Source organism: Schizosaccharomyces pombe, assembly GCF_000002945.2.
Source record: "Schizosaccharomyces pombe strain 972h- genome assembly, chromosome: I".
NCBI lineage: Eukaryota > Fungi > Ascomycota > Schizosaccharomycetes > Schizosaccharomycetales > Schizosaccharomycetaceae > Schizosaccharomyces > Schizosaccharomyces pombe.
In genome coordinates, this window is record NC_003424.3 from 2,418,533 (window position 1) to 2,441,539 (window position 23,007).

Below are 23,007 nucleotides of genomic sequence, written 5' to 3' on the forward strand. Positions count from 1 at the left end.
TAAATGTCTAAGCGAATATGCGAAGTGTTATTACTTTTTGTTAATCTCATTACAACCACACAGAAAAATATTTAGTAATTAGATAATAGGATTATAGCAACGAAATTCATACTCACATAATATAAATTGTTTTAACATTCGTACACAAAACATTAATTATAAACGCGAAACTTCACTAAGTAATGATAATTAAGTAGACCTAAGAAAAAAATCGAATTAAAGGTTCAGGGACACCAAGACTGCTACCCTCTTTGGTACTCTTAAAGCGGACACATTGAAACGGCTGATACATATTTATACGATCTTTCGGTACAGCCTTTGACCGACTAATTGAGTCTGAAGTAGGATTATTAGGAGCACGACCGCGTCTTGGTTTTCCGGTATTTGATTGCCTTTTTAACAATCTGTTGATCGTCTCCATCTTTTCTTCCTCAAGTCTCCTTTCACTTTGATTTTTTCTTCTTCTAGCATTTTCAATTCGTCGAAGTGCCATCTCTTCCGGAGTTAATTTCTTTCGACCAGATGTCTCAGGAGGTAGCTCAAGTAATTCATCTTCTTCTCCTTCTTCAAGAATGCCTTGTATTGCGCGTTGACGTTTTGTCATTCGCATAGACACAGGTGTAGTTTGTGCAGGCATTGGATTGGAATACAAATCTTTTAAATCGCTGAAAGAACCATCTTCTTCGTCCCCTTCGAGGTTTTCGCTATCTTCGTCGACTACGGTTCTGCGACTCGCCTTTCGTTTCGAAGCTCCACCGTTTTTTGGCTTACTGCGGGAATTTTTTTTTGAGGTGACCACAGGTTCAGGTGTGGCATCTTCCTCTTCCTCTTCCTCTTCCTCTAGTTCTTCCTCATCAACTTGGGCTGATTCCTCATCGTCGATGATGTCTTCTTCATAATTTGTATCATCTTCTTCTAGTGCTTCCTCTATCTCTTGTTCATCTAAAACACTTTGACCTTCTTCTGCGGCAAGAGCATCATCACCTAATTCCTCTTTCGTAGAAACGCTTAAACTGTCAGAGTCTTGAGCGTTTAAATCTGACGGCGTTTCGACTAATGCGCGTCTCGTGGATCTTCTCCGTGCCATTATATTAAATATGATACTTAGGTAGTCTTTTAAAGTCTAGTAAAAACAAAGGTGCATTTTAAAAATTATTTTTTAATTGAAAGTACACAAATCGTTACCAACTTTTTCAGAAGCTGCTAAGTTTCACAGTTATTTCAAAAAAAGATTTCACTTCTACAGTAAACTGCTAAGATAAAGATTAAAACTGGCTTAAGATTTATGTCGTTGGTGGAGAAACCATGTGCCACATTAAGACGGTTATACGAATAGTAAATGGATGCACTTATCGAAACATTGTGGATTGTACGTTAACGAGTTTTCGTATTTTATTACAATTTCTATTTTTTTTGTAAATATATCACACTGATAGAGAGCACCTATCAAACGCTTCATAATTGGTTTGTTTACTAGTTGTCGAAAGCACTTTGTCGACCGTTGATTTGCATGCTTTAAATTTGTAAGCAAGTGGTGTTAAAATTCTAATCGCTAGATGCTGTGCGCCTCTTGTAAAGCAACTTATTAGCTCTACTGTATTACCAACCCTGGTACTCTAAAAGCAGAAGTTCAACGCTTTCTCATTGCAAAAGAATTTTAAAAAGCACTGTTCCGATTCTGTAAGTAGTGTATGGAGCTTTTTTAATACAAGTAATAATAGTTTTTGTATTACTTTAAAATGAACATTCATCAAGTTATAGTCGAAATTTGTAACTTATTGAATGGTGATTTCGTAGCAATTTAAAAGTCTTCTAGTATTGCTCATACTTTTCTTCTGAATAATTCAAAACCCTTACTACTGTAGGTAGGAGAAGCTTCACTTTTAGTTCATAAACAATTGATTCCAACATTACAGATCGAATTATTTCAAGGCAACTCAAAAAAGTATATAAATCTATGCAAAATCACGATTACTTTTAAGACTATTCAACCAACGTTTTTCTTTACGAGATTTCTCCCGATCGTCTAATGGTCTATTAGAGGATTTCAAAATTCGGCGAATACTTTCAGGTGAAACTCCATATAGTTTTGCCAATTCTGAACATGACATAGATGATTTTTCTTTCTTTAGACGCCGAATTTCGTCCATAGATTCTAAAGGAAGTTTCTTTTTTGGATTCCAATAGCCTCCAATTTTTCGTTTGACCGCTATGTTCTGCTTTTTCCACTCTATAGAGGCTTTGTTTGAAGCTTTGAAGGTAGAGCTTAAACGGCGAAAAATCAGAGTAGTATAGTTGAATATATTCATCAAAAAAATCCAAACGTTTCCTTTTTTCAGTCTATGTGACCTTTAAGTAATGACACTATATATTCCATTACCACTTAGAATATTTAGTAGCTGGTGAAGTATAATTACTTCCACTTATAACAAAAAAGTACAACGCTCAAAACTACTCCGATATTAGGTTGAGTTAGTAATAGTTGTAAACAGCCTTAAATTACTCCGCGAAATACTCGGATTTAAACGTTGTCAAATATCTTAAATCTTGTTCATTCGGAGTTTTCAGTGAAATCGTGGCAAAGGACTTCTTGATGCTCCGGTAAAGTCGGTTTTAGAAAGCAAAAAACAGCTTTTGCTAGTGTTCCAAACACAAAAACTACTACCCATAGCACAATTATTCATTAAAATCTGTGAAGAGAGACATATTAAACACTGTAAGTGGGTAACTTAGGAATTGAGATAAAAGCATTGTTTTTCGGACTATCAATGTTTAGTTGCTGAAAGTTACGTTAAGTTTACAAATACATCAGAGGTTGACTACAAGAACTTCCGAATAATATGAATAATGAGTTCAAATTTGGTAAATTTAAGTTACGAATACGATTTCCTAAAACATTACACAGCTTTTGTAAGCTAAAATTCTATAAATGTCTATTGTCTATGTTGATTTTTAAAAAATATGTTCGGTTTAGTAAAGATTAATGGTATGTGATGAGCAAGTATTATGTACAAGCATTTAAAAAAGCTAAATATAAGAAAAAACCGAGAATTATAAGCAAACGTTTATAACAAAGAAACACACGAAAATGCTATTTACAGCAATAAAAGTTAGGTGAGGAAAGAAAAATAGAAAGTTAGTATGCAAATTAGGCAAGGAAAACATAAAAAAACAGATAATCAAATATAGTGAGTAAAAAATAGTCCTGAGCCTTTAAGAGAGGGTTGGGAATTTAGCGGAAACAAATCCGTCGTCTATCTACATTATCACACAATTGTTCTGACCTGATACAACAGAAATTGAAGAAGGAGTAAACGTATCGTTCTCATTTTCTTCAAACTTTTCCTTAATCTCTCTTGGGAAATATGTTTTCATAAAATTCATCAAGGCGTGATCAATATTGCGAGAATCGGCTTTCATAACTTCTTTGGCACGACACAACGGACAGAAATCAACTTTCTGTTTCTGAAGAATGATAAGGCAATGCAAACAAAAAACATGGGAACAACCTAATCTCACCGGCTTGTAAGCAACGTTAGAGCATATAGCGCATTCAAAATCCCTCAGTTGAGGAATAATCGAGAATAGCTTAGAAGAGAGTGAAAAGCATATAGCTTTAGAAGCATTGTCGACCAAAAGAAGAGGGTCTGATTCGATAACTTGAAAAAATAGAGGTTGAGCGGTTAAGGATGTCCGCTTATCAAACTTTTTCATGATCTTCGTAACGGCTAACTTATTCATTTGCTGAAAAGAAGCAACTTTCAACAAACTTTCATTAAGTTCAAGAAACTTAGCATACAAAATACGATCACGATGCTTTGAGGAAGAGGGAAGACATTTTGCTAGCCTGACCTGATCGTCAAACCATTTCAAATGGCGCTCAGCGAGCTCGGGAGTGCGTTCATGACTCTGATCAGCTTCCTTGCAAGAAATAAATATATCGGAATCCATATAAATTTCGAAAATTTTTCTCCAGCAATAAAGAGATTTGTATTTCTTTTTGGAATTAGGGGAAGCTATAAGAGATATTTCATGACTCAGGATATCAATTGCGTTAAAAAGAATTTTACGCTGTTCACGCTGTAGTCCTTCAACACTTTGCAACTCCGAAGTTAATTTTTCAAAAAACTCGTGGTCACAGTTCAACGATATTTCCATACTTTGAACTTCGGACATGTCAGAACTCATAGTTTGAGTATCGATATCTTCATCAACCGTTTCACAAGTCTCTACGCTCTGAGATGATGCGGACACACTTGGTAACGTATTGGTAGGGGGCTGCTGAGTAGAATCCGAAGGAGTAGAAGGAACATTTGAGGCATAATTACTCCTGACGGTTGTAATCATATTTGATGCATTCAACTGCTTGAACATTGAAGCAGCGAACTTATCAGTTTTCAATTTATCAAAATTTACGTTGATAATAATTTTGGGGACAACAATGTGTCCCTCTTTGCCAAGGGAGTAACTAAGCGTAATAGCTTGTTGGGGATCCACGGTAGTCGGAGCCATCAATTTACTGATGGTCTCAGCACTTAGACCCAAGGAAGACAGCTCAAAAACGAACCTTTTAATACATTTTTTTAAGGCCTTGTACTGAATGGCAGCCTCGCCCCAACCAGGGGGCATATCGTTTTCGAGAGCCCTTTTAAAATCGTGTCCAAATTTCATATCGGAAGGACTTTTTTTCAATGAAAATGAAAGAGGATGAAACCTTTACAAAAGATTGAAATCAAAATATTTGAAAGGCGGTAAAACTACAGAATAAAAAACCAAAGCCCAAGAAGGAGAAAGCTTTGTGGTTTTTATAAAAATGAGTGCTCCGACCTTTGCAATCGAAGTATCGGAGTTAAGTATTTTCTTTATTACAAGCAGATGGAGAAAGAAAGCTTGCAAGATAGAGTTTCGCAGAGTTGAATTGCGTACGTTTTGATTAAAATATATATATATTAGTAATGGAATGAAGTGAAGAAAAAAGTAACAGCCCAAAGACCTAAAAGCTGCTTGTGATAAAACAACAAGCTACAATGGGACGAAATTAGATAGAATAGATAAATGGAATGGGAATGAAAATAAATAAAATGATTTTCTAATACCACGTTTCGAATCAACCGAAACCGTCGTTCGCAAACGGAGACCTGCCTGGCTTGATTCAACCAAAGGTACGTGAGTGTTTAAAATTGTAAAGAGATGCGTAACTCCTTAATACTTATACATATAGTAAATGAATTTTCGATACTATTTCAAAAGTTTTAACACTGTACTAATCGTCAAAATCCTTGTTGGTTCATGACAGGTGAAAATCCTTGCAGTCCTTTCGCATCCTTATATTGCACCGCGTTAGACGACGCAAGGTGGCAAACCAAAGCATTTCCCCCTGACGTCATAAAAAGAGCGGAGGAACTTGCGGTATAGGTAATACTACCCAACCGCACTCGGGTTCGCAATGTTATTAGTAAACGGCCTTCCGGTAAGCCTTACAGTAAAAGGAAAGGAAGCAGGGGCAATTGGAAGACCAGCAGTGGTACGAAATCTTCCTTAGCTTTATAGAATGAGGCTTGTGCTGATTGTCAACAATTTGCTGACAATGTGTGAAACGTACAGAGTTGGGTTGTTGAACAAATGTTCTGTAGCACTGTGCCAAAAGAGAAAAAATAAAAAAAAATAAAAAAAAAAGAGAGATAAAGGATAGTCGGTAAGAAGTTGAGCCTCTTTGTTTTCCTCTTTTTTGTATTGTTTTTAATTTTGTATGTATATGATAATAAGTAGGTATCTAATTATATTTGATTGATCCGATTAAACCGGACTATGACTGTAATAACCATTTTATTCACGATTAGTTAACGGTGTGCCACAAAAAACTAAAACAGATAAGGGCAAGTTTCGTATGGAATTATTGTACATTATCGTATTGAGTAAGTAGATAAACGTGTTTGATGACTATAGACATTAAAAGGATTATCGAGATTGTAAAATTTTGGTTTTTTTACAGATTAGAAAAAAAAAGAAAAAAAAAAAAAAAAGAGGAGAAGGACATGTTGCAAATCCGTGAGTCAATAAAACAATTCTGGAAGAAGCAATTTTTTAGTATTCACAATGTAAAGGAAAGGACGACAATTACAATTTCATTGAATAATCCCAAGCTATAGGAGAGACTTAAAACGAGTTTGAAATATTGAAGAATATAGAAGGATAAGAAAGTCGATTAGTATGAATTTTGAGATTCTATTAAAATATGAATAGCAGCAATTGTTAAACTATCAAAATTTTTCTTTTATTCATTATACAATGCTATTTACTTATTACGGTGAAAAACTAACACGTCAACCTCAAACAATTTAGGATTTAAACTTTCGCTTTCCAATCAAGTTTAGATTTTTATTTTCCCTAAAAGTAGTCTTCTCATTTGCACATGATTTTGTAATGCTAAGCTTGGGGTAAATGAAAGAGACCTCCCTTTTGTAAAAGAAATCTGCGTAATGCTTATAACATCGGGTCGTAATTGCTTGACTCAATAATGTAAACAAATTTTGTTAAAACTATTTGTCCCTTGAAGAGGCAGTGTTATATAGTCAGATTAGCAACACAATATATTAAAAACATCGAGGAAATTTGCATTAATAAATGCGAAATTTTCGTATTCTATATGAGCGAAACCTTAGCTAAATAGTATTGATTAACTCAGAAAAGACCAAGCATTCATAGCGAAATTAACATGAAAATTCGTGATAATAGCCTTGCTACATGAAGGCAAGAAGTTCGTTTGTTTTTAAGCAATGCAAGCATGGCATTATTATTAGCGCATTGGCTTCTTCTAAAAAACACAATCTTACATTTTAATTCGGTTGTGGAAAAATTTGATCTTTAGTTCAATGTCTTTTGTAAACTGATAATTTTAACTTCATTTTTTGGAAATGTGCATTTTGCTAATGCATATATAGCAGCAAGACCTTAAATAACAATATAAGTTTTCATGAGAACCATGTTTTCTTAATTAAGAAGACAGTAGTTTGTAAACTGTATTAAGATTATACATATATCAATATATGTTAATATATATATTTATTCATATATTCATTTTTTACAAAAGTGATTTTTCGGATTTCAAACTGTCTAAAGTTTGCATGTATAGAACACAAATTTATTTAGGGTTCAAATGATTTCGTACACAACTTTAACTTATGTTTCGCTTGTTGTATTTATTTACTTCAGCATTGGCGAGACGTGAGGGACCACACCATATTATGTATTTGCGGGTTTGTCAACACAGATTTAATTTACCCATAGCATATTACTTTATTTTTTAGCATTAACAGTATTTTGATTCGTTGTTTCTCGTCAATTCGCCTTTTTGTCTCTTTCTACATTTTTTGAAACACAGTTGGGAGCTATTGTCGCCGGTTTGTGAGAAAGATCACCATTTTACATAGAACGTACTGAAGGTATTGTATTTTGGCGATTGAACGGGCAACTCTCAATTTTTTTGCTTTTTTTGTATTTCAATTGTAGAATTGAATTGTTAGTTTATCACAAGCAATCTCAATTGCGGTTGATAATTCATTCCACTCCTCGGCCTTGGAATTTTGTCTTTGAAGCTACTTTATATAAGTCTTTTACTGGTTAACTTATGATTTTATGCAAATTATTTATCACCAATCATGAATAACCCTTTTAAGGATATGGATTGCTATGAAATCTTGCAAGTGAATCATGACTCTGACTTGCAAGAGATTAAAGCAAATTACCGGTATGAAAACTTGTTTTCAACTTAATCAATCAACATAGAATATAAATTTACAGCTTTTCGATCTGTGATTAAAACATAATCGTTTAAGTTGTGAAGAATTGATCGCCTTTGTGTATCTTTACTAATCATAACAGAAAATTAGCTTTGCAATATCATCCCGATAGAAATCCGGGCATTGAAGACTATAACGAAATATTTTCCCAAATAAACGCTGCATACAATATTCTCTCTAATGATGATAAACGAAAATGGCATGAAAAAGACTATCTAAGAAACCAATATTCTGTACAAATTGAAGACGTTTTGCAGCATCTACAAACAATTGAGAAAATCCCTTTTGAAAGCACCTCAGCGTTCGTTGAAAGACTGCGACAAGACGAAAAAATAGCGGGTTCCACAGACGACCTTCCAACTTTAGGGGACACAACTTGGCTTTGGACGTATGCCAAACCTATTTATCAAAAATGGCTAAGATTTTCAACGAAAAAATCTTTTGAATGGGAAGCTCTATATAATGAAGAAGAGGAAAGTGATGCAGCTACACGGCGATTAATGAAGAGACAAAATCAAAGGCAGATACAATACTGCATTCAGCGATATAACGAACTTGTCAGAGATTTAATAGGAAAAGCATGTGATCTTGATCCACGGAGAAAAAACGTTGTGAAACTAAGCGATGGAGAAAGATACAACTCCCTACAAGAAGCATCGCGAAAGCAAAGTGAACGTGATCGGCGTCAGTACCAGGAAACTTTTAAAAACCAATCAATTGCGTCTTGGACAATAATCGATCAGGAAGAAACATCCAGCGATGATGAATCTTTGAGCAAAGAAATTGTGAATTCAAATCCAATAATGTGTATGGTTTGTAACAAGAACTTTCGATCACAAAATCAATTGGAGAACCATGAAAACAGCAAAAAACATAAAAAAAATTTAAGGAAAATGAACCAAGAAATAAAAAAGCACGCAAAAGAAGCCCAGAAAAACGCGGAATCGAATAAACAACCCGAAGATGCTCCTAGCGAATCCCCATATTCGAACAAAGTTTCTTCCTCTGACTTCTATACGAGAAGTTTTGAGGAAATAGAAAAAACATTTACTTTTGTCGAAATCTCTGATAACGAGTTTTATACAGCATCCGAAGATGGTTTTTTGAACGAAGACGATAAGTTGGATCAAGATTAGCACCGCAAGCTTATCTTTTTTAATAGAATAATACAGGTCTGTTTTTTGCTAAGTTATATAAACCATTATTCATAAATTTTGTGACCAGCACGCAAACTTTCAATAAGCAATTGTAGTTTGTTATGATCAAAAATTTCCTTTTGCCTTAAATTGTCTAGCTCTTCTCCAAACTCTGAAGTAAGTTGTTCCATATATTCAGATAGTGATGGCTTTTCTGTTTCTTTTTTTGAAAATGTCTGAAACATAGGATTTTCAAGCATATTTGATACCGTCGATTTGTTATCGATTTTTTGATCGTTTGTTGCCATTTTTCAAAGCTTGTTTTGTCGAAGTTTGTAAATAATACAATTTTGCAAAATTTTTTTATTTTCGACTTCCTGAATCCCTTTATTACCCAAAGTTAATAATTGCGAGATTGGCGTAGTTACCAACTTTTTATACTTCACAACACTCTTACTTTTTCCATTAGATGAACAGCCTGGCTAGGTTCAAAATAACGATATAACTAGATAAATTTAGGCTATATTTTGACTGCAATAAAGTTGGGAAATTATGGAAAACAAAGACGCTTTAGATATTGGTAAAGATGACACAAATACTTCTGAAGCTGACGTTTCTAAAAATGAAACTCAAGAGCAACCCGTTCTTAGCAAATCTGCATTAAAAAGATTAAAAAGACAGCAAGAGTGGGATGCAGGTCGTGAAAAGCGAGCAGAGATGCGCCGGGAAAAAAAGCGATTACGAAAAGAGGAAAGAAAGCGAAAAATTGAAGCTGGCGAAGTAGTTAAAAGTCAAAAGAAGAGGATCAGACTAGGAAAGGTCGTTCCTAGTAGTATCCGAATTGTTTTGGATTGTGCATTTGATGATCTGATGAACGATAAAGAAATCAACTCTTTATGTCAACAGGTTACTAGATGTCATTCTGCAAATCGTACAGCTTTACATCCTGTAGAACTTTTTGCTACCAACTTTGGTGGACGTTTGAAAACCAGACAAGATTTTGTGCTAAAGGGGCAACAAAATAATTGGAAACGATACAACCCAACTACTAAGTCTTATTTAGAGGAATTTGAATCCCAAAAAGAAAAATTAGTATATCTTTCTGCTGATTCAGATAACACCATCACCGAACTCGATGAAGACAAGATTTATATTATTGGTGCGATTGTCGACAAGAATCGGTACAAAAATTTATGTCAAAATAAAGCGTCTGAGCAAGGGATCAAAACTGCAAAGCTTCCAATTGATGAATACATTAAAATTACGGATAGGAAAATACTTACGGTTAATCAGGTCTTTGAAATATTATCTCTTTGGTTAGAGTACAGAGATTGGGAAAAGGCATTCATGGAGGTCATTCCAAAAAGAAAGGGAATTTTGCTTAAAAGCGACGAATCGTTTGATGTTTCTGAGGATACTAGGTCTCAGTCAAATCAATCTGATAGTGAATTGGAAAAAGAAAATTAAATCGCTAGTTTAAAATCATACTAGTTATGCTTTTGATTTGTTTTGGTTTTTATTATTATAATGTATTTAGCAAAAAAGGATAAATAAAGAGGTATTAAAAAATATATTATTACTGTCGATTTAACGGAAAACAATATGCTCCACGTAAATAGAAGTCAGAGCTTCCATCCTTTCATGAGTAAATGTATGCCCAAATTTTTAGTTAAAGCTTGAATCGATTGTTGAAATACGATTTTAAAATTCCAAATTCTCATGTTTTCTTTTATTTCCTACTGTTTCTTTAAAAAGCTGGCTACTGAACGATTTAAAGTACAGCGTATAAGGATTGAGAGAAGTTGAAAAGCCATGCCCCTTGTTTGATTGTCCCCTAGCATTATCTTTTTGGTTTTCTGTTGTATTAGTTTCCATTGTTGGACCATGGCCGTTATCATTTTGGGAATTTTTATCCAACTCTTGCAAAAGATCATTCACAGTGGGTACTTTCAAAGGATTAAAAGAATCCATCCTCTCTATATCTATGGGAACACAAACACGACTAGTTCCGGGGTGGACGCAAAATGGAGATTTTAGCAAATGGTTTAAATGTCTAGAAACCTCAACATCCAATCTTGGATACAAATAGGTTAAAACAATGTCCTGCTTGGCAATCGCAATTACTGAAGGAGATATAGAGGCAATAGAACCAGATGCTAAGACAGTGTCAATGTCGGACCATTTATTTTTGCTAGATCGTTCAGGATCAACCTCCCATTTTTTACGAAGAGCAGATGCTAAATCCTTGTCTGGTAGTAATTTCAAAAGGTTTTCGGCTCCTTCTTTAGAAGCCCACGGATCTTGGTCTTCAAGGACAATTTTTACAAAGGCCGATTTGAGAATGTTGAGAGAACGAGTCAAATGTGGGTGAAGGGGTCTTTTTAAGTTATTAATAAGTCGTACGCCACCTTGAGGATTACCTACTACAACCTGTAAATAACTGGCAATCATTCTACGAGACCGATCGTCTAAAGAACAAGCAATTTCGTCACAAATCCAAGCGTGAATACCTCTTCGACCAGAGTATACCCACAATATGTGTTTAAATCCAAAGTCCTCATGAAAACAAATATCTAAAACTTGAACTGCGATCGTAATAAATGGCCAGCATTTTTCGCATATATTTGTTTTTGAGCAGCAGGTTCGTACATCATCGTAGTCAGTCATATCTATATCAAAAACGAGTTCCTTTTTAAGCGGATGAAATGTTGACTTCCTTATTGTTTTCCTGTCCCTGGGATTGGCACTATAAACGGGTCCAACTTCAAATCGGCTTGGGCATAAATTTAAAGCTTCCTTTTTTAACTCTTCCCAATTTGAAAAAGATAAATAACGAATATAAGCATCATTAGGAAGTGTGAACGCGAACTCCCGATGAGCAAAATCATTAGTGACTACCGGACCATGATTTAACCATTGAAATAAATATTTCCACGGAAAAAGATGGCGATAATATTGAATCATCGTCTCTGAATCCACAGCTCCCTGTTTACTATAAGAAAATTGTTAGAGAATTTTCATTATTTTAGAGGCTCAATCGAGTCCATAGTTAAGATTGTTCAGTATTCACACTTACGCGCCATCAAGTGTTCCGTTTGCAATTATCTCATCCAAATCTTTGTCGTCCAATTCATCGATTTGAACAGTCATATTGTAATAAGTTTAGCTAAAAACAAAGGTTATTTACATACAGCTCAACCATAAATCAAAAGGAAACGACAGCGTACTTAAACGTTATACGTTATTTAAATTTAAAAAACTGCTTAACGTATGCGTAAACATTCAGCAGTAAAATGGAGCATTCATTAGTGCATCTACTTTACTTTTAAAGCATAATTAACATTTCAACTTTGCATTTCGAGATACGTATCAAACTCTGTGCAATGGTATTTCTCCACATATAGAATTAGAAGAAATATATGTTTATGTAGATTAGCCTCTCTTTTTGTTTTGAGTTTGTTTTTGCAGTTGTTTGAATCGAACACTACAAAATTGAAATTGGGTCCAGGCAGTGCATTAATTGGCAAATCATGCACGATGAATCACGAACTAAACAAATATCTAGTATAAAAGCGCTCTTAAAGAAGTGGGAACATGAGTACGTCCATACGAACAATTGCAAACCTTCTAAGGAGGATGTGAAGAAACAACCAGAAATAGGTATGTAAGCCAAAGATACACTTGAATTTTTGAAGCAAACTAACGAACTTTTTTAGCGCTTTTATATAAGCAATACTACGAGTTGAAACGCGAATCCTCCATTACCCCTAAAAAAGCAAAAACAAAGGTCGACTTTAAGTTTCAAACTCCTACAAAACAGCGTGCTGAAACTGAAGCGAACGAGAGTCCTAAAGCGCCCCGAAATGATTATCTACAGGTTACTCCGAAAACTGTGGATAAAAGTCTTTTAGGTCCTACTCCACAGTTGTCACGTCGAGTACTTAACCTTCTTGAAGACATGTCTCCCATTGCAGATTCTCATGTGGATCAAATTTCGGATATAAAACATAACACTAGTGAAATTTCATCAACTATGATACCGACTACTCCATCAAAAAATCCCGAACCTGTGGCTCAACATACTCCCACCGTTCTTGAAACCCCCTCTTCATATCGCCTTCAAGTTTATACATCTCCTAACTTACTTCGAGTTAATGCGCCATGCCGAAAAAGTCTCAGTGAAATGCTTCGTGAGTTAAAAGATATTGAAGATGATTACGGATCAAATGAAGAGAAGATATTGCAGGAGTTTGAAAGCTTTAGTAGCTCATCTTCAGAAAGCCTTGTAGATAGAGACATATCACAACCTATGAAGAAAAAAATTAAACGACAAAATCGTCTTGTTAAATGTAAGGTTTTCTCCTGTTTGTACCTGAACTAACGTTTTAGTGCCCCCTTCAATGAATCTTTCCAAAAGTCATTTAGAAGGTCTTCCTGAAATAGACGAAGATGCGGAAAATGGCATTGACGACAATGAAGATACAACTGCTAGCAAAGATTCGTCACCATTTTTAGATCTGCAGAGTGAACGACAAAATAAAAAGATTATGAGAAACGGGCTTGTTATTGGAAAACAAGTAAGCCAGAATTATTCCTCTTACAAATTAAAAAAACGTAAATTTCGGCGTCACAGAAGCTAACATATAATTTGTCAATCGGAACTTTGCTGTTGTATTTAAAAAAACACATACTTTCTGATCTTCCTTAATAGGATATACACTTTTTCAATGAATGTTAAAGAGGTATATATATTTAATAAATCATGCATTCAATAAAACCTGGAAATAGATTTTGTGGGTTTTTGAGATTTAAATGAAATAATACATCATGAGTTTGTGGTATCCTGTTAAAAAAATTTTGGAAATATAAAAGTTTGAATGAATCATATATTTCTTGTTCTTAATCTTCGGGTAAAATCAAATTAGTTACTATCGAACGATAAACGTTTTATATTTTTACGTAGGCATTCGTCCAACATTAAATCTAAGACTGGAACGTTTTGATATACGAATATCATGAGGACGTAAGGAAAGAAGAAGTACAAAAAAAATCGAACCTTCAATATTGAAGCTGGCGAGAAAGACAAATAAAAAAACAGCTTCAAATAAGTTTGGATCTATTGAAATGAGGAATACATGAAAGCTGAATATCATCATTACTTTACATGGATTTGCATAGCTTATTCATCCTTAGGGGACAGCGATGCCAAATTTCCTCTTAACTAAATTTTTAGACAACCTAAACACCATACGTTGATGCTAAACTTCAAAACATGAATAGTCATTTCCAAATGTCATTTACAACTTAAGAAACCATGCTTTAAATAATAGATAGCTTATAAGATACAGGCAACAACTGTAATAGATTTTGGTCGCAACTCTTCAATTGTATTCAAAACATAGTTCAACCTACAATCAAGTTAACAAATCTTTTTAAAGACAAATAAAAGGGCTCTAGATAATCAGAATCCAAAAGAAGTGCATTGTGTAATTAACAAATACAGTCAATACGTTTCATTGTTTAAGGTAAACTTCTTTACTACGCTCTCTATATATTGTATTTTATACGGGGATAACATCAGCTCTTGTAGCTCAGTGGTAGAGCGCTTGCCTAGTAAGCAAGAGGCCCAGTGTTCAAGTCACTGCTGGAGCAGTTTTTTTTAAATTCCTACTTGATGCGGAATTGAGTAGAATTAATAAAACTAGCACCTGTGCAAATTATCACCATTTCATAATAATAGCTCCTATTAAACTGCTGTTCACCGTTTCTTTTTTTGTTTTCTATCACTTCGTAATCAAGTTTTAGTTCCTTAACCTTTGTCAATGAATGTGCTTTGCAGTTCGTTAGCAATGCAATAAGGTAGCATTCACTTTGCTGAAGTATAGTGGTCATGAATCGGTACCAACCTAGCCAAAACCAATACCATGTCTGGTATATCCAATGCAGAAAATGGTAAGGCAATTGTGTCTTCTGGAGTTTTAAATTCCGTTTCAGCATTTGTAAGGCGCCATAGGACATTTGTTTACACTATTGGTGCTGTTGCCGTTTTTGCTACAGTTGGGGGTGTTTATCATGTACAACAGAAAAAAGCTAGTCATAAACGTTCTAAAAAACTTAAGGCTCATCAAGATAAGGCTGAATCCAAAGTTAATGAAGGAAAAAATGAAGCTGCAAAGGTCGTAAAAGAAGAGGATCTTAAAAGCTCAGAAACTGGAAAGGATGTTGAAACAGCAGCCGCTGCTGCTGCTGCTGCAAAAAAGAAGAAGAAGAATAAAAAAAAGGTTAAAGCCAAGAAGGTCGGCGATTCTTCTGTCGATAAAATTGCTACTGAGGAATCGGTAAAATCTATGACGAAGGAGGAAAGGGCAAAATTGGCTGCCGAGTTAAAGACTCTTGGTAATAAGGCTTATGGACAAAAGGAATATGCTAATGCTATTGACTATTATACTCAGGCTATCACCTGCTCTCATGACCCTATTTTCTTCTCTAATCGTGCAGCCTGTTATGCAGCCATCGGTGATTTTGAGCAAGTAATTAAGGATACAAGTGAAGCTCTTTCACTTGATTCAAGCTATGTGAAAGCGTTAAATCGTCGTTCTGCTGCTTATGAGCAACTTGGTAAATTGGATGAAGCCCTTATGGATAGTACCGTTTCCTGCATTTTCGATGGCTTCGCTAATGAGAGTATGACTGCTACCGTTGAACGATTGTTAAAAAAGGTTGCTGAAAAGAAGTCGTCTGCTCTTTTAAAGGAACGTCCTCCTAAATTGCCAGCTGCCAGCTTTATCCAGACTTATCTCGATTCATTCCATGCTCAACCAAAACCTTTGTTTGATAATAAATTTGACGGTGATGCTGCTTTAGCAGAGGCTTATGAATATTTAGAAAAGGGTGAATATCAACTTTCGTACGATAAAGCAAAGGAATCCTGTCTGGGATCTTTCTCATCTCCTTCGGTTAATGCTCGCACTCATAATCTAGTTGGTACTTTTAAATTTGTATCTGGTGACTCTAAAGGTTCGATGGAAAATTTTAATGCAGCTATTAAATTAGATCGCAAGTTCATTCAACCATATATTCGTCTCTCAGCCGCTTATTTAGATGAAAATGATAATGAAAAAATGTGGAAGGTACTGAATGATGCAGAATCTGTTGATAAAACCGATTCGGATCTTTATTATCATCGTGCACAAGTTAGGTTTGTTTCTGGTGAGTTTGCAGAAGCCATTTCTGATTATCAAAAGTCTATTGCATTGGATGACTCTTTTATTTATAGCCATATCCAACTTGGAGTAGCTCAATATAAGACTCATGCAATTGCGGAATCAATGAAGACATTTGAAGATTGTAAAAAGAGGTTCCCTAATTCAAGCGAAGTTTATAATTACTTTGGTGAAATACTCTTAGATCAACAAAAGTTCGATGATGCTGTCAAGAACTTTGATCATGCAATTGAGCTTGAGAAGAGAGAACATCTAACAATTATGAGTGCAATGCCTTTGATTAATAAGGCTCTTGCTGTATTCCAATGGAAGAAAGATATATCTCAAGCTGAAAATCTTTGTCGACAGGCTCTATCGGCTGATCCCGAATGTGATATTGCAATTGCCAGTATGGCTCAATTCCTATTGCAACAAGGTAAAGCTCGTGAAGCCCTTGAATATTTCGAGAAATCTGCACAACTGGCTCGTACTGAAAGTGAAATGGTGAATGCGTTTTCATATGCTGAGGCTACTCGTACGCAAATTGCCTTGACTGAAAAGTACCCACAGTTGGTTGGTCGTTTAAGCAATCCTATGTAAACGAGATTGTATATGAGAATTACTGTTAGTCAAAATAAGCAGTTGGCGAAAACATTTTGAATGCTTTAAAAAGGTTCCAATTTTAATGTGGCTCGGAAATTTTTTGTTTGGATGACAGCAAGTGCTGAAAATCCTTAAACCAAACGAAGTTTTGTATACGGAACATGTTTGCTAATGTATTCTGGTTGACGGATTTTTGATTTTAACTTGATTCTTAGGGTTAGCAATAATGATATTTTGTTCGCTACTCCCTAAAATGTGAACTTATTATTTCTTTGTACTTCATGTTTAGTAGGTAGTGTATTTATTAACGACAGCAATAGCAATGAAATATTATACCCATTGAGATTCAACCATTACAGAATGTTATCATAATTTAGGACTCTAATTTAATATAAAATGGTAGGTGTCTATTAATTCTCTTTACCAAATAAGTTGAAATAGGCAGCTGAAGGTTTTTAGGAAAACAATATTTGGTTTCGTCATCAAGGGAGATGTAACCTAAGGGAGATATAACGCAGTAACGATTTCTCACAATCTTATATAGTGAAGAAAAAGGAATAGAAGAATATCCTATTAGAGAATAGCAAGCATCTTGAAGTGCACACCACTCTTCGCCATCGTCTTTCAAACAACAGAGGAATTTTATAATAATTACACTAAAATTGTTTTTCTTGAAGCAATTGCTTGAGAGGAAGAGTTGGTTAACGAAACTGAAGGTTCACTTATAAAACAGTGAACTTCGTGTTTTATCACTCAACGTAATCTTGACAATTCCCATGGAACTCACAAGACCGTTAGGTGATATCTCCTCATCAGCTACAGTTACCATTGAAAGTACGGAGGAATCCGCGTCAATAAGCCATGAAGAATCTGAGAATGTGCTCCATTTACAACCGGAACCAGTCAGAAGAGTTAGATGGACGGTAAGCACTGTAGATAATGAGCATATGAATAAAAAGAAATCGAAAGGTAAGTGAAGTTCTGGTGATTTTACGAAGAAGAGAATAGGCCTTGTTCCATCCTTTGGCAACAAGCACAACTTTCAGACTTATATTGATTTTAAAAATTGGACAGTATGAGTCTATTTATACATATCTACATTCTTTATCTTTGATTTATCAAAGCACTAGAGGCTTGATACACGAACATAGAAAATTAAAGGATTTAACATGATGTGATGCTAAATATTACTAGTGTGCTGTATCTTTCACAAACAGAGAAAGTTTGATGAAAGTTCATCCGATTCAGATAGTGATTCGGACTCGGATTCCTCTTGTTCCTCATGTTGCAGTCGCAATGCATATGAACGCGCTTAGGTTGTTCGTTGAGTCCCCTATATTGAAAATGAGATATAAGTCATATGTCTTAAGTATTTTTCTTAATATGCCAAAAACCCAATTCCAACATTACTTTTGAAACTTAAAATACGTTTTGAAAAGGAATCTCGATGGCTTTAGCAGTCATACCTTTGTAAAGGTTTTGAAAAATCCCACAATAAATGATAGCAGCTTTTATGCTTTTCAACGTTAGCCAGATACTCATCTTTTTCTTTTTAATGAACTTTACATCAAATGTATGAAAAGTGTCAAAGAAAAGTGCGGGACTTTTGATAAAAAAGAGACTGTTTGATATACTCGTAGATTCTGAAATAAATTATAATGCAAAACAGACATAGGTGCTTTTTTTAATTAGTTGGACATATCGGTAGTACAATAAGAATAACTTATCACCTTCGTCCACGTTTCATCCAGCTAGAATTCAAGTCGTAAACTCTGCGTTTATGTGGGGTAGCAATGTTCATTTCCTCGTCATCCTCATCCAAGACTGGGCGACCGGCGCGTACAGTTCTATTGCATACAATATGAGGCTGTAGTTGTGTATCTTCATTTCTTAAGACAGAATTGTCGTGATGGTTGTGAACGGAGGAATCGTTATCGCTAGAAGCGAGCTTCTCGAGGCAATACTGTGAAATAAAGTCAATACTGGCACCTGATTCAATAAGTTCAAGAACCTCCCGAAGAGCCTGATTGTACCCAGCTTTTTGTGCTTTTAAAACTTCAGTAGTAGACGCTTGATATAATTGAGTAACGCTCAAAGCTGCCTGCTTAAAATGAGATAAAACATTTTCATATCCTGATGATGTAGACAGATCATTTGACTGAGAAGGAGAGAAGTTTAAATTTGTATCCATTTCATTTTCAATATAATAAAAAATTATTAGTTGGTGTTTCTTTGTTAATTTTCATTAATCTCTTTTCGCTTCACATTTTAACGTATTATAGCCGTAGCTCACAAAAAAGAATAAAGTGTCAGTAATACTACACTACGCTATGATACACTACGTTGCGTATCACTATATGTCATATGTTGGAATACTAGCTAAGATCCGTTTATTGATAATCACGGGTAACTATCCGTCTATATACATAGATACCCGTTGATAACAACTATTTAGAAATATTATAAATAGCGTTACAACTGAACCTCGTTCCTCAGTTCAGTTATGAGCTATATTAGTGATAGGTAACATTATAACCCAGTTAATACAATACCTATACTCAGTTGCTACTTATACAACCTGTGTATTGTAATATAATAGACCACAAGGAAAACTCACCGCAGTTCTACGTATCCTTAAATCGGATACCAAACTGCGTAGCTTACATAAAGCAGTAGCTTTTTGTTGGTGAAGCTTATGGCGTTGCAAAATTTAACGAAAGTTTACGTAATCGATGCTACAACATACAGCGTCTATAATAACTTTGACTGCTGTAGTAATAATTGCTCGACATTACTGATGAAATTTATCTTAATTTTATAATTATTTGATCATAATATAATAATCAGTAAAATGAACCATTGGACTAAACACGAAAATTCCAAATGAGCAAGGAAAAGCCCTTCTTAGCTGTTGAAATGCAATTCATTAAACGCTGTCAAGAGGTACAATAAACTGCACGTTGTAGAAAGAACCTAACGGTATGGCTGGATTTTTCATCACTAAGTTAATTTAAAATTAAATAATAGATAGGAAACTAGATATAAGTTATAACTGCAGCAAGTTCAGTATGTATAATTGAGCTCTGCACAACTTTTTATAGTAAAGGCTAATATTGTGACAAAAAAAAATACTAAGAAAATTAAGTTGTCGAATTAAATTAATCCTAATTTTGCAAATGTGTCGTTCCAATAAAAATATAGGCTAACCCCCTTGATAAAAGAAAATAATCATGTGTTTAACGCTTTCTGACCTCAAGCGTTTTAATTGCAAATTTAGGAATTTTTTTATAAACAAAAAAAAAATTTAATACACTGAGTGATCTAGAGCATTATTCAAGATAAATTTCAAAATAATAATCGATAAAATGAATAATAATTCATTTGCTAAAATCAAAGCAGGTAAGATTTGTTTATGCGATTTTTAAATTGCAGAAAAAAAAATACAATAAAACACTTTCTGGTTTCAGACAAGGAAATTTTTAAGTCACTATATTTAACCTAGAGAAATTATTAGACCCCAAAACAATTAGAGCAAAATTATTCAGTCATCAAAATACTATTTACAACGAATCATCAAGTTGAAATTATTAGCCCTGACAGGAAAAACTGTATATTTACGACAAACGTTTCTTAAGGACCAAACCTGCTTATAGTGTTTAGTCGGAAATGAAATACCATACTTTCATATACGGTAATACGAATACAATCTACAAATCACAAAGGATATTGAAAGGATAGGGCTAAGGACCCCATGTAAAGCTTCATTTTATGCGACTGATTGATTTAATTTTAGCCGAGTTTTAGGAATTCAAACAAAACTCAAGCCAATTGCTCAGGCCAGTCATAAATCTCCTACTAGGTGGAGGGTTTGATTCTTCGCGCTTGTTAGTAAGATAAGATTCTATGAATATAAAATTCATTTTTATTAATGAAAACAAGCAAATTTACTATGAAGGCTTTACGTTTCGTTACTATTGGTAGTAGTCACATTTTTGAGTTGCACGAGCGAAGCATCTTTGGTCTTCAAATACTCGAAAATGCCGAAACAACAATCTTCCAAGGACAACAATAGAAATACCAGAATGATTATTACATTAGAAAATATAACAGCATATTTATTCTATCGGGTATACTTCGATAGTCACCACCACAAGAGAACTGCAGCCCTAACCTAAAAAAGTTCAAAGACAGTCACAGTCCATATAGAACATTTTTTGAGCTACCTACATCTCTCCTTCAAGACATCCCGACCAGTCAACATGCCAGAACAACTTGTGCTCCGTGCAACTCTCGAAGGTCACTCTGGATGGGTTACATCTCTTTCTACTGCCCCCGAGAACCCTGATATTCTTCTTTCCGGTTCTCGTGACAAGTCCATCATTTTGGTATGTAAATCAAAAAAATTTCAGTGCGGTAATTGTTAGCAATCTAATAATGAAGTTGTGCAATATGTAAATTATACAGTGATAGCGGTAGAAAAACCAGACCTGAAAATTTTACCTAATTAGCACATCAGATAAAAATATTGAGCGCTTTCGATTGCTTTCTTGCTTTAGTACTAGTTTTCTAACATCTATTTCAGTGGAACTTGGTCCGTGATGACGTGAATTATGGAGTCGCACAGAGACGTTTGACCGGCCACAGCCACTTCGTTTCTGACTGTGCCCTTTCCTTCGATAGTCACTATGCCTTGTCTGCCTCTTGGGATAAGACCATCCGTTTGTGGGATCTTGAGAAGGGTGAGTGCACTCACCAATTCGTTGGCCACACCAGCGATGTCTTATCTGTCTCCATTTCTCCTGACAACCGCCAGGTTGTTTCTGGTTCCCGTGACAAGACCATTAAGATTTGGAACATTATTGGTAACTGCAAGTACACTATCACCGATGGTGGTCACTCTGACTGGGTTTCTTGTGTGCGCTTCTCTCCTAACCCCGATAACCTTACCTTCGTCTCTGCTGGTTGGGACAAGGCCGTTAAGGTAAGTATTATTTTAGTGTATTATTGCAATACATAGTCATTAGATGTTTATGGTTATTGGCTCTGCAGTTTTTAGTCAAGCAAGGAATGATGTTTAGATTAATATTTGCTACTTCGGAGGCCTTACGGCTCGATGAGACAAAACAAATCACCATATGTTCTGACTTTTCCAATTGTTATTTTGATTTTGGCTCTGGCTATAACCATTTACAAATTTATTCATTCTAATTAATTAATGCTAACTCTCTTCAAAGGTTTGGGATTTGGAAACCTTCTCCCTTCGCACTTCTCACTATGGCCATACTGGTTACGTATCTGCAGTCACCATCTCCCCTGATGGATCTCTTTGTGCTTCCGGTGGAAGAGACGGTACCTTGATGCTTTGGGATCTTAACGAGTCTACCCACCTCTACTCTTTGGAAGCCAAGGCTAACATTAATGCCCTTGTTTTCTCCCCTAACCGTTACTGGCTTTGTGCCGCCACTGGTTCTTCCATTCGTATCTTCGATTTGGAGACTCAAGAGAAGGTTGATGAACTTACTGTTGACTTTGTTGGTGTTGGCAAGAAGAGCTCTGAGCCTGAGTGTATTTCTCTTACCTGGTCTCCTGATGGCCAAACTTTGTTCTCTGGCTGGACTGATAATCTCATTCGTGTCTGGCAAGTTACCAAGTAAAAATAAGATTTTAATTGTTGTCCCATAAGACGATAATGATGAATGGCTTTAGGGTGCATCGTTTTCTTTAAACTCTGAATCAAATTCGATTCCCAAAGAATATATATTAGCGGTTTTTGTGTCAATAAGTTTTCCGTCATTTTATATTTTTAAGTAGATATCATATTTGAAAGCCATGTATTATGTATACAATTACAGAGTAGCACTTAGCCTTAAAACAAAAATATTGCAGCAAAAATCCCTTTAAACACCAATTCAAGTTATGTGCATTGTTTTCGTAGTTTGCTAGTGACATAGTATTTTGGAAAGTTGGTATATAATGGTTTTGTTTTTAACCTTTTGTACAAAAATGTATGTTTTGATGAGTAGAGTGTTAATATTTGGAAATCCGATATAATAAAGATGCGTTATATCGGCCTTTCGCTCGTCCTTCGCTGGGGTGGCTGAATAGTTGTTGTTCGAGTATTCTGAATTATTTAAGAGGCATTCAATGAATAAAAACAGAATTGTTTTTGTTTTTCACTAACGTTGGTTATAAGGATACTTGTTCTCTAAATGTGTTCAGGGTGCTTAATTTTGTAATATATAAAATTTCAAAAATTTCGTACATAGG

At 35.0% G+C, this 23,007-nt stretch overlaps 12 protein-coding genes, 20 long non-coding RNA genes and 2 other non-coding genes across 34 annotated transcripts, besides 1 other annotated feature; 16 read left to right on the top strand and 18 right to left on the bottom strand.

Moving 5' to 3' along the window:
* Nucleotides 1-128: 128 nt before the first annotated feature.
* ies2 (Ino80 complex subunit Ies2) lies at nucleotides 129-1,296 on the bottom strand. The gene has a single exon (NM_001019190.3). The coding sequence runs from the start codon at nucleotides 1,085-1,087 to the stop codon at nucleotides 200-202; it is 888 nt and encodes a 295-aa protein (NP_593760.1). The 5' UTR covers nucleotides 1,088-1,296; the 3' UTR covers nucleotides 129-199.
* SPOM_SPNCRNA.3086 lies at nucleotides 599-2,310 on the top strand. Its single transcript, NR_192454.1, has one exon. It is a non-coding gene; the product is annotated as a non-coding RNA (long non-coding RNA).
* Nucleotides 1,372-2,404, bottom strand: rrg9. The gene has a single exon (NM_001019191.3). It carries the CDS (start codon nucleotides 2,307-2,309, stop codon nucleotides 1,956-1,958), a length of 354 nt encoding a protein of 117 aa, NP_593761.2. The 5' UTR covers nucleotides 2,310-2,404; the 3' UTR covers nucleotides 1,372-1,955.
* Nucleotides 2,405-2,424: 20 nt separating this feature from the next.
* SPOM_SPNCRNA.3087 lies at nucleotides 2,425-2,876 on the top strand. The gene has a single exon (NR_192455.1). It is a non-coding gene; the product is annotated as a non-coding RNA (long non-coding RNA).
* A 37-nt stretch (nucleotides 2,877-2,913) lies between these two features.
* On the bottom strand, nucleotides 2,914-5,294 carry pqr1 (ubiquitin-protein ligase E3). The gene has a single exon (NM_001019192.3). It carries the CDS (start codon nucleotides 4,669-4,671, stop codon nucleotides 3,259-3,261), a length of 1,413 nt encoding a protein of 470 aa, NP_593762.2. The 5' UTR covers nucleotides 4,672-5,294; the 3' UTR covers nucleotides 2,914-3,258.
* SPOM_SPNCRNA.3088 lies at nucleotides 3,318-3,664 on the top strand. Its single transcript, NR_192456.1, has one exon. It is a non-coding gene; the product is annotated as a non-coding RNA (long non-coding RNA).
* SPOM_SPNCRNA.3089 lies at nucleotides 3,802-4,319 on the top strand. The gene has a single exon (NR_192457.1). It is a non-coding gene; the product is annotated as a non-coding RNA (long non-coding RNA).
* Nucleotides 4,478-4,790, top strand: SPOM_SPNCRNA.3090. Its single transcript, NR_192458.1, has one exon. It is a non-coding gene; the product is annotated as a non-coding RNA (long non-coding RNA).
* A 497-nt stretch (nucleotides 5,295-5,791) lies between the features above and the next one.
* SPOM_SPNCRNA.3091 lies at nucleotides 5,792-6,055 on the bottom strand. The gene has a single exon (NR_192459.1). It is a non-coding gene; the product is annotated as a non-coding RNA (long non-coding RNA).
* A 147-nt stretch (nucleotides 6,056-6,202) lies between these two features.
* On the top strand, nucleotides 6,203-6,983 carry SPOM_SPNCRNA.194. The gene has a single exon (NR_150616.1). It is a non-coding gene; the product is annotated as a non-coding RNA (long non-coding RNA).
* Nucleotides 6,262-7,386, bottom strand: SPOM_SPNCRNA.825. Its single transcript, NR_151205.1, has one exon. It is a non-coding gene; the product is annotated as a non-coding RNA, possible alternative UTR (long non-coding RNA).
* epr1 (ATPase co-chaperone protein) lies at nucleotides 7,284-9,435 on the top strand. The gene is made up of 2 exons (NM_001019193.3): nucleotides 7,284-7,747; nucleotides 7,882-9,435. Exons 1-2 carry the CDS (start codon nucleotides 7,659-7,661, stop codon nucleotides 8,933-8,935), a joined length of 1,143 nt encoding a protein of 380 aa, NP_593763.1. The 5' UTR covers nucleotides 7,284-7,658; the 3' UTR covers nucleotides 8,936-9,435.
* rsa3 (ribosome assembly protein Rsa3) lies at nucleotides 9,001-9,243 on the bottom strand (the record flags this gene model as incomplete). The annotated part of the gene is made up of 1 exon (NM_001356064.1): nucleotides 9,001-9,243. One exon carries the CDS (start codon nucleotides 9,241-9,243, stop codon nucleotides 9,001-9,003), a length of 243 nt encoding a protein of 80 aa, NP_001343108.1.
* Nucleotides 9,403-10,558, top strand: trm10 (tRNA m(1)G methyltransferase Trm10). Its single transcript, NM_001019194.3, has one exon. It carries the CDS (start codon nucleotides 9,488-9,490, stop codon nucleotides 10,400-10,402), a length of 915 nt encoding a protein of 304 aa, NP_593764.1. The 5' UTR covers nucleotides 9,403-9,487; the 3' UTR covers nucleotides 10,403-10,558.
* Nucleotides 9,549-9,879, bottom strand: SPOM_SPNCRNA.3092. The gene has a single exon (NR_192460.1). It is a non-coding gene; the product is annotated as a non-coding RNA (long non-coding RNA).
* spp1 (DNA primase catalytic subunit Spp1) lies at nucleotides 10,444-12,103 on the bottom strand. The gene is made up of 2 exons (NM_001019195.3): nucleotides 12,012-12,103; nucleotides 10,444-11,927 (listed from the first exon to the last, which is right to left on the bottom strand). The coding sequence occupies exons 1-2, from the start codon at nucleotides 12,083-12,085 to the stop codon at nucleotides 10,637-10,639; spliced, it is 1,365 nt and encodes a 454-aa protein (NP_593765.1). The 5' UTR covers nucleotides 12,086-12,103; the 3' UTR covers nucleotides 10,444-10,636.
* A 153-nt stretch (nucleotides 12,104-12,256) lies between these two features.
* Nucleotides 12,257-14,306, top strand: drc1 (DNA replication preinitiation complex assembly protein). The gene is made up of 3 exons (NM_001019196.3): nucleotides 12,257-12,595; nucleotides 12,652-13,284; nucleotides 13,325-14,306. The coding sequence occupies exons 1-3, from the start codon at nucleotides 12,466-12,468 to the stop codon at nucleotides 13,573-13,575; spliced, it is 1,014 nt and encodes a 337-aa protein (NP_593766.1). The 5' UTR covers nucleotides 12,257-12,465; the 3' UTR covers nucleotides 13,576-14,306.
* On the bottom strand, nucleotides 12,359-13,606 carry SPOM_SPNCRNA.3093. Its single transcript, NR_192461.1, has one exon. It is a non-coding gene; the product is annotated as a non-coding RNA (long non-coding RNA).
* Nucleotides 13,808-14,389, bottom strand: prl43. The gene has a single exon (NR_150820.1). It is a non-coding gene; the product is annotated as a non-coding RNA, poly(A)-bearing (long non-coding RNA).
* Nucleotides 14,390-14,515: 126 nt separating this feature from the next.
* On the top strand, nucleotides 14,516-14,587 carry SPOM_SPATRNATHR.02. Its single transcript has one exon. It is a non-coding gene; the product is annotated as a tRNA-Thr (tRNA).
* Nucleotides 14,588-14,847: 260 nt separating this feature from the next.
* tom70 (TOM complex subunit Tom70) lies at nucleotides 14,848-17,091 on the top strand. Its single transcript, NM_001019197.3, has one exon. It carries the CDS (start codon nucleotides 14,860-14,862, stop codon nucleotides 16,735-16,737), a length of 1,878 nt encoding a protein of 625 aa, NP_593767.1. The 5' UTR covers nucleotides 14,848-14,859; the 3' UTR covers nucleotides 16,738-17,091.
* SPOM_SPNCRNA.3094 lies at nucleotides 15,304-16,340 on the bottom strand. Its single transcript, NR_192462.1, has one exon. It is a non-coding gene; the product is annotated as a non-coding RNA (long non-coding RNA).
* Nucleotides 16,462-16,968, bottom strand: SPOM_SPNCRNA.3095. The gene has a single exon (NR_192463.1). It is a non-coding gene; the product is annotated as a non-coding RNA (long non-coding RNA).
* On the bottom strand, nucleotides 16,996-18,966 carry SPOM_SPAC6B12.14C (uncharacterized protein). The gene has a single exon (NM_001019199.2). It carries the CDS (start codon nucleotides 18,929-18,931, stop codon nucleotides 18,467-18,469), a length of 465 nt encoding a protein of 154 aa, NP_593769.1. The 5' UTR covers nucleotides 18,932-18,966; the 3' UTR covers nucleotides 16,996-18,466.
* On the top strand, nucleotides 17,340-18,488 carry SPOM_SPAC6B12.13 (protein phosphatase inhibitor). Its single transcript, NM_001019198.3, has 2 exons — nucleotides 17,340-17,709; nucleotides 17,935-18,488. The coding sequence occupies exons 1-2, from the start codon at nucleotides 17,517-17,519 to the stop codon at nucleotides 18,054-18,056; spliced, it is 315 nt and encodes a 104-aa protein (NP_593768.1). The 5' UTR covers nucleotides 17,340-17,516; the 3' UTR covers nucleotides 18,057-18,488.
* Nucleotides 18,967-19,047: 81 nt separating the features above from the next.
* Nucleotides 19,048-19,409: an LONG TERMINAL REPEAT.
* SPOM_SPNCRNA.3096 lies at nucleotides 19,083-19,313 on the bottom strand. The gene has a single exon (NR_192464.1). It is a non-coding gene; the product is annotated as a non-coding RNA (long non-coding RNA).
* A 115-nt stretch (nucleotides 19,410-19,524) lies between the features above and the next one.
* SPOM_SPNCRNA.3097 lies at nucleotides 19,525-19,982 on the top strand. The gene has a single exon (NR_192465.1). It is a non-coding gene; the product is annotated as a non-coding RNA (long non-coding RNA).
* On the bottom strand, nucleotides 19,639-19,931 carry SPOM_SPNCRNA.3098. The gene has a single exon (NR_192466.1). It is a non-coding gene; the product is annotated as a non-coding RNA (long non-coding RNA).
* A 305-nt stretch (nucleotides 19,983-20,287) lies between the features above and the next one.
* On the top strand, nucleotides 20,288-20,857 carry SPOM_SPNCRNA.195. The gene has a single exon (NR_150617.1). It is a non-coding gene; the product is annotated as a non-coding RNA (long non-coding RNA).
* Nucleotides 20,465-20,862, bottom strand: SPOM_SPNCRNA.3099. Its single transcript, NR_192467.1, has one exon. It is a non-coding gene; the product is annotated as a non-coding RNA (long non-coding RNA).
* A 58-nt stretch (nucleotides 20,863-20,920) lies between these two features.
* SPOM_SPNCRNA.3100 lies at nucleotides 20,921-21,162 on the bottom strand. The gene has a single exon (NR_192468.1). It is a non-coding gene; the product is annotated as a non-coding RNA (long non-coding RNA).
* On the top strand, nucleotides 20,979-22,495 carry cpc2 (40S ribosomal protein RACK1). The gene is made up of 3 exons (NM_001019200.3): nucleotides 20,979-21,125; nucleotides 21,323-21,721; nucleotides 21,975-22,495. Exons 1-3 carry the CDS (start codon nucleotides 21,000-21,002, stop codon nucleotides 22,392-22,394), a joined length of 945 nt encoding a protein of 314 aa, NP_593770.1. The 5' UTR covers nucleotides 20,979-20,999; the 3' UTR covers nucleotides 22,395-22,495.
* Nucleotides 21,804-21,886, top strand: snoU24b. Its single transcript, NR_197119.1, has one exon. It is a non-coding gene; the product is annotated as a small nucleolar RNA U24b (small nucleolar RNA).
* On the bottom strand, nucleotides 21,934-22,877 carry SPOM_SPNCRNA.826. Its single transcript, NR_151206.1, has one exon. It is a non-coding gene; the product is annotated as a non-coding RNA (long non-coding RNA).
* Nucleotides 22,878-23,007: the final 130 nt, after the last annotated feature.

Coding starts and splice junctions, on each gene's coding strand:
- SPOM_SPAC6B12.13 (NM_001019198.3), top strand. CDS start 17,517: ATGGAACTCACAAGACCGTTAGGTGATATCTCCTCATCAGCTACAGTT. Junction 17,710..17,934: donor GAATAAAAAGAAATCGAAAG/GTAAGTGAAGTT, acceptor AAATATTACTAG/TGTGCTGTATCTTTCACAAA.
- epr1 (NM_001019193.3), top strand. CDS start 7,659: ATGAATAACCCTTTTAAGGATATGGATTGCTATGAAATCTTGCAAGTG. Junction 7,748..7,881: donor GAGATTAAAGCAAATTACCG/GTATGAAAACTT, acceptor TAATCATAACAG/AAAATTAGCTTTGCAATATC.
- SPOM_SPAC6B12.14C (NM_001019199.2), bottom strand. CDS start 18,931: ATGGATACAAATTTAAACTTCTCTCCTTCTCAGTCAAATGATCTGTCT.
- ies2 (NM_001019190.3), bottom strand. CDS start 1,087: ATGGCACGGAGAAGATCCACGAGACGCGCATTAGTCGAAACGCCGTCA.
- pqr1 (NM_001019192.3), bottom strand. CDS start 4,671: ATGAAATTTGGACACGATTTTAAAAGGGCTCTCGAAAACGATATGCCC.
- tom70 (NM_001019197.3), top strand. CDS start 14,860: ATGTCTGGTATATCCAATGCAGAAAATGGTAAGGCAATTGTGTCTTCT.
- trm10 (NM_001019194.3), top strand. CDS start 9,488: ATGGAAAACAAAGACGCTTTAGATATTGGTAAAGATGACACAAATACT.
- spp1 (NM_001019195.3), bottom strand. CDS start 12,085: ATGACTGTTCAAATCGATGAATTGGACGACAAAGATTTGGATGAGATA. Junction 11,928..12,011: donor AACGGAACACTTGATGGCGC/GTAAGTGTGAAT, acceptor ATTTTCTTATAG/TAAACAGGGAGCTGTGGATT.
- cpc2 (NM_001019200.3), top strand. CDS start 21,000: ATGCCAGAACAACTTGTGCTCCGTGCAACTCTCGAAGGTCACTCTGGA. Junction 21,126..21,322: donor GTGACAAGTCCATCATTTTG/GTATGTAAATCA, acceptor CATCTATTTCAG/TGGAACTTGGTCCGTGATGA. Junction 21,722..21,974: donor GTTGGGACAAGGCCGTTAAG/GTAAGTATTATT, acceptor CTCTCTTCAAAG/GTTTGGGATTTGGAAACCTT.
- rrg9 (NM_001019191.3), bottom strand. CDS start 2,309: ATGAATATATTCAACTATACTACTCTGATTTTTCGCCGTTTAAGCTCT.
- drc1 (NM_001019196.3), top strand. CDS start 12,466: ATGCACGATGAATCACGAACTAAACAAATATCTAGTATAAAAGCGCTC. Junction 12,596..12,651: donor GAAGAAACAACCAGAAATAG/GTATGTAAGCCA, acceptor GAACTTTTTTAG/CGCTTTTATATAAGCAATAC. Junction 13,285..13,324: donor ACAAAATCGTCTTGTTAAAT/GTAAGGTTTTCT, acceptor CTAACGTTTTAG/TGCCCCCTTCAATGAATCTT.